The sequence below is a fragment of the Pundamilia nyererei genome, unplaced genomic scaffold (assembly GCF_000239375.1).
Source record: "Pundamilia nyererei isolate P.nyererei 1_Seehausen unplaced genomic scaffold, PunNye1.0 scaffold00008, whole genome shotgun sequence".
NCBI classification, from domain to species: domain Eukaryota; kingdom Metazoa; phylum Chordata; class Actinopteri; order Cichliformes; family Cichlidae; genus Pundamilia; species Pundamilia nyererei.
The window spans coordinates 4292012-4297681 of record NW_005187409.1 but is presented as its reverse complement, the minus strand read 5'-3'; the positions used below and the strand labels follow the sequence as shown (position 1 = coordinate 4297681).

Genomic DNA, 5670 nt, shown 5'->3' with positions numbered 1-5670 from the left:
TTGCCCTACAATGTCCCATAAAAAGTACAACATATTTACAGGAATTGGCCCTCTGAAGTGGAAATATACAGTACTGTATGAGAATTTGATGGTTGTCGTTGCAGCATGGACAGCTTTGAGCCCAGCCGTGTTGTTGGTGCCGTGTCTGTGAAAGAGACCTGGCAGGGCTCACTGTAAAGCCACAGTGAAGTAAATGGACAGCAGCTTTTCATCATTAGTAGTCCAGGTGTGCCTGCAGCTACCAGTCCTGCATTCATTATGATGCTACACAATGAGTGTGTGCTGAGCTTTCAGGAGCTTGTTCAGGTGTGGCCAGCTGGTGCTTAATCCGTTTGCACTGATGTTTAATCAGATTTCACAACAACCCCTTTGACCTGTCACAGGAAAAACACAGCTGAAACAAAAACAAATGACTCAGCCTTCCAGCCAGAGTTCACCTGGTAACAACCCAGCACGTTATCATTTAAACCAGAACTACAAACCAGCTCTTACTGGAGTGTCGTGAAGATATTAAAGGCAGGATGATAGTTAACTTCCTCCAGTTAAACAGTGACAAAACTGAGGCTATCATCTTTGGTCCTGCCAAATCTAGGAGTGCTTTTGACAGCAATTTAGGTAATCTCATCCCATATTTAAAGTCTCATGGAAAAGACCTGGGTATTATTTTTCATCCGGGGCTTCGCTTTGACAAACAAATTTGTTCCGTTGTCAAAAAATAGCTGCTACCAGTTAAAAACCATTAGCAAACTCAAATCTTTCCTTCTTTAAATGATCTGGAAACAGTCGTCCATGCCTTTATTACTTCACATTTGAATTAATGTATCCATCCATCCATCTTCATCCGCTTTATCCGAGGCCGGGTCGCGGGGACAGCAGCCTAAGCAGAGAGGCCCAGACCTCCCTCTCCCCAGCCACCTCCTCCAGCTTATCCGGGGGAACACCAAGGCATTCCCAGGCCAGCCGAGAGATATAATCTCTCCAGCATGTCCTGGGTCTGCCCCGGGGCCTCCTCATGATGGGACATGCCTGGAACACCTCACCCAGGAGGCGCCCAGGAGGCATCCTTGTCAGATGCCCGAACCACCTCAGCTGGCTCCTTTCGATGTGGAGCAGCAGCGGCTCTACACTGAGCCCCTCCCAGATGGCCGAACTTCTCACCCTATCTCTAAGGGAGAGGCCAGCCACCCTTCGGAGGAAGCTCATTTCTGAATTAATGTAACTCTTTAAAATTTGAGCACATCACTCCAGTCTTGGCCTCGCTACACTGGCTGTCTGTCTATTTAAAAATTCACTTTAATAGCACACTGATTGTTTTTAGGGCTCTTAATAAACAAGCCCGGCTTATATTACCTTCTTTTTCATTTTCATTCAGCTCCCAGGTCTGTCAGATCCACAAGCCAAGATCTCATGAATATGTTCCAAGGTGAAACAAAGAGCTGACAGTCTTTGCAGTCGCTGCTCCACATTTGTGTTGAGCATCCTTCAGCTCTGCTTTTAAGTCTGGGCTAAAACCCCACATTTTCACTCATTTGTTGTAATATCTGTAACCCTACATGCCACGTTACTGTCCTCTGGTTATTGTTGACTCTATGTGTCTCTTTTGTTCTGTATTCTGTGCCAATTTTTACTTTTTTATAATGAAATCACATTCCTCTGTGTGTATAGGTGTCCTTGGGTCAGTTAAAGCACATGTATTTATGTGCTTTACAAATACATTGTTCTTACTCCCTTTTATATTGTTGTCTTTGTCACCATTATCTGCTCTCTGGATTCCTTATGACATAATAATTTTTTATTATGATAACCTGAAAAATGTTGAAATGTAGTCTGATTATACTATTGTCCTCATCATAATCAATATTATTAGTATTAATAATAAACATGGGACATTATGGTTGTGTTTCATGGTGAAAAATATGTTGAAAAACCAAACGATTCCTGGAATTATTAATATTTTTTCATTCATATCACCCTGCTCTTGCTTAACATTCCTGTCACTGAATCGACACCTTCCTGCATAAGCAGTAAACTGGTATTTTTCCATGCTGCAGCTCACACATACACACAGTACCCCTCGCAGAAACACCTCCGGTCCTATAGGTGGCGCCATGACGCGTTGTACGTCATAGCTGTGACGCCATTGGCTCTGAAGCGGAAGTAGCTGTCAGGTCTGCGGGTGCACGACGAAGATGTGGATGAGATGAAAACTGAAGTGCGTAAATTTAGAAAACCCGGGCAATTTCGCTGAGCAGACATGAAGACGGTGTTTGTAACTGTCGGCACCACGAGCTTCGACGAGCTGATTGAGAGCATCACTTCCTCTGAGGCCACTCAGGTGAGGAAAGTTACCTGAGGAGTTATTGAAGATGTGACTAGTGTGCAATGAAACCACTGAAATCAGCAGGGCATAGGCCGTAGAGCTTTTAAAATCTATGAGCTCCCTATTATTTTTTATGCAGGAATAATTTTATCTGTGACCAATATAAGTGGGCTAAATGTGCTCTGTTATTGTGCGGACAACCTCCCAGTGGAAGTTATCTCTGGCCATCTGTACATGTATTCACCGGTCAATTTATTAGGTATACCTTGCAATGACTGGTTTGGACTCCCTTTTGTCTGCAAAACTGTCTTAAATCTTTATAACATTCACTTATAACATATAACGAGGTGCTGACAGTCCTCACATAGTTTTGTTCATATTAACATGCTGGCGTCACATAGCTGGTGCACATCCATGACGGGAATCTCCCATTCCAACATATTCCATAAGTGCTCCATTTGATTTAGATTTGGTGACTCGTTGTCTTGTTCAGGAAAACAGGCTGAGGATTATGTGAGCTTTTTAACACGGTGTTATATCCTGTTGGAAGCAAGCATCAGAAGATGGTACACTGTGGTCATAAAATGAAAGATATAGTCAGAAATAATACTCTTAGACTTTAAATGATAATCAGTTGGCACTGAGAATGCAAAGAAATGTCAACAACACCATTACGCCAAAGGCAGCATGGAGCCGTGCTTTCATGATCCTACTGTTTGAATGTTCAAGAAATCAAGACTAATCAGACCAGGCAACATTTTCCGGTCATCTGTTTTCCACCGTTGGGGAGCTCATGTGAATTTTAGTCACAGCTGCCTGTTCTTAGCTGATGGGAGTGGCACCCGGTGTGCTCTTCTGCTGCCCAGCTGTTATGTGTTCAAAGATGCTCATCTGCATACCTTGATTGTAACAAGTGGTTATTTAAGTTACTGATGCCTTCTTATGATCTTAAAGCAGCCTGGCTATTTTCCTCTATCCTCTGGCATCTACAAGGCATTTTTACCCAGATGTTCACCTAATATTTTCTGGGGTTTTTTGTTTGTTTGTTTTTTAACCATTATCTTATGGTTTTGTAAGAATATCACAGTAGATCAGACGAGTTGCTCAAATACTGAGACTAACAACAAGGCCACTTTCAAGTCAGTTAAGTTCTTTTTCTGATGCTCAATTTGAACTTCAGCAGGTTGTCTTGACCATGTATTCAGGCACGGAAACATGGTCAACACCAGTTGCTACCATGTGATTGGTAGATTGGATATTTATCTAATGAGCAATTGAAAAGGTGTACCTAACAACATTTAAAATAACAGTATTAATAAGAGTAGAATTTCATTCATGTGTGCAAAATAAAATACCGAACAATAAATATTTCTCTTCACCAAAATGGTCTCAGTATGTGCTACAGTAACTTAAATGTCTGTTAGAGCCCTAAATTTGCATTTTGTTTGATTTCTTTTTTTAAAATCTCCCTTCAGCACCACAGTAATCATTTTGTCTTACTAATTTTCTAACAATATTGAAGAAATATAACTATAACGTGACAAAATATGGAACAAGTGAAGCGCTGTTCTCGAGCTTGATGGAAAATTAGCTGCCATTAAACAGGATGAGCAAATATTTATCAATTAATCCTGAACTACAACATGTACCATTATGTAGATGAATTAATTATAGGAAAATCTGTATAATAATAATAACAAATCCAGTATTCACAGCTTTTAAGTTGTGTTAGAGGTTAAAACACTGCACTGTGGTGATATAATGACATATGGGACTGTCTGTGTGCAGACAAAAGGAAATATGAAACCAAACCTGTGACGCTCGCAGGTATCAAGTTATGAATAAGGTTCTCAGGAAACCAATTCAAAAAGGTGCCGCAGGTGGCTCACACCTGCACAATGTGTATATTATATGACTGAAAGATATTCCCTCTAAAATCTTTCTGAAGTCTAAAAATGTCAATATTGTGTAAATTATTGATGTGAATTTGTGCTGCTTTCATACTATTATTTTCTCCCTCAGGCTTTAAAGGCTCGTGGATATGAGCGTTTGGTGCTTCAGGTTGGAAGAGGTTCAGTTCTTCCAGCTGCTGACAGCTGTCCACACATCAGACTGGAGGCTTTTCGATTCAAAAACTCAATAGCAGAGGACATCAGTCAGGCCGATCTTGTCATCAGCCACGCAGGTAGGGCGATCAGGTGTCCTACACAGCTAATGCACTCCCGTCCCACACATGGTGACAGTTTATTTCATTTTTATTATCTCTAGTTGAAAATAAGAGTAAACAATTAGCTGGAAAAGAGATTTTTATATCTATGGATACATCTCTACAGAAACCCAAAGCTTTTGAAATTGGTTTAAATGGCTGTTGGAATTAAAAAGGTGAGATTCTTGCATAAAAGGAACTTCAGCTTCCATTTAAATTTATAAGAAACACATTCAAAAAACTTGCAGAGCCTCACTGTTGGTTGGTTGAGAGCTGCATGTAAATATCAATGCCCCTCGTGTCACAGCAGGAGTAAATGGAGGAAAGAAGATCTGCAAATCTTGAGCCTCACTCCAGCATTTCTTGAATGACTCACAGGATGAGCCAGTGTTGTGTCGACACATAACTATTGTTGCTAGCGGCCTGTCACAAAAACACATTTGTTCTAATTTCTTTAGTTCTAATTGAAAACTTGACATACCTCGACATGGTGTGCACTGTGTCCTTAAAAAAGTTTGAGTAAATGGCAAAGACCTGAGAGATGCACCTGGTCCATCTACTGTTCACTGAAGCCTCATTAGAAACGGTGTGGACGGGTGGCTGTTAGGAAGACATTTATAAGGAGGGGAAATGGAGAGAAAAGGCTGAGGTGGAACAAATTACTGAAGAACTGGACTGAAAATCAGTGGCAACAGCTTTTATGGAGTGATGAATCTAATTATGTATGCATATTTCATAAATCGCTTCATATATCATGGTTTTAAATAAGAAGACAGTTTGTTTTTTTTAAATAAAAATATCACACCAACATATAAGTATGCAGCCAGTATCCTGCATGACTCCACTCCAGCCAAATGAAGGTTAATCCACCAACCATTGCAGCTCTGATATGGATGTGGGCCCCGTGTGTTTAATGAACACAAGGAAAGCATGCGATAATTTTTAAGTGTTAAAAGACCTTCCCGGAAAACATAAGTCAAAGCAAAAGAAATGTTTCATCAGTGTACAAACACAAGACTGATGATTAATGGTGCAGCTGTACGAGGGCCTCCGAGTGGAGTTGGAGTTACAAACAGGAGGATATTCATAACAAAGCAGTTTTCAGACAGAGCTAAACGCTTTTAAAATATGACTGAAGACCAGG

The 5670-nt window shown here is 40.7% G+C and overlaps 1 protein-coding gene across 1 annotated transcript in view; it reads left to right on the top strand.

Annotated features, from left to right (window-relative positions):
- The first annotated feature begins 2108 nt into the window (after positions 1-2108).
- The window catches only part of zgc:92907 (ALG13 UDP-N-acetylglucosaminyltransferase subunit), a 7391-nt gene continuing 3829 nt past the window's right edge, over positions 2109-5670 (top strand). Inside the window, exons 1-2 of the mRNA XM_005723044.1 lie at positions 2109-2335; positions 4343-4505. Of these exons, the coding sequence (XP_005723101.1) occupies positions 2255-2335; positions 4343-4505 (244 nt within the window). The 5' untranslated portion in view covers positions 2109-2254. The remainder of the gene's footprint in view (positions 2336-4342; positions 4506-5670) is intronic.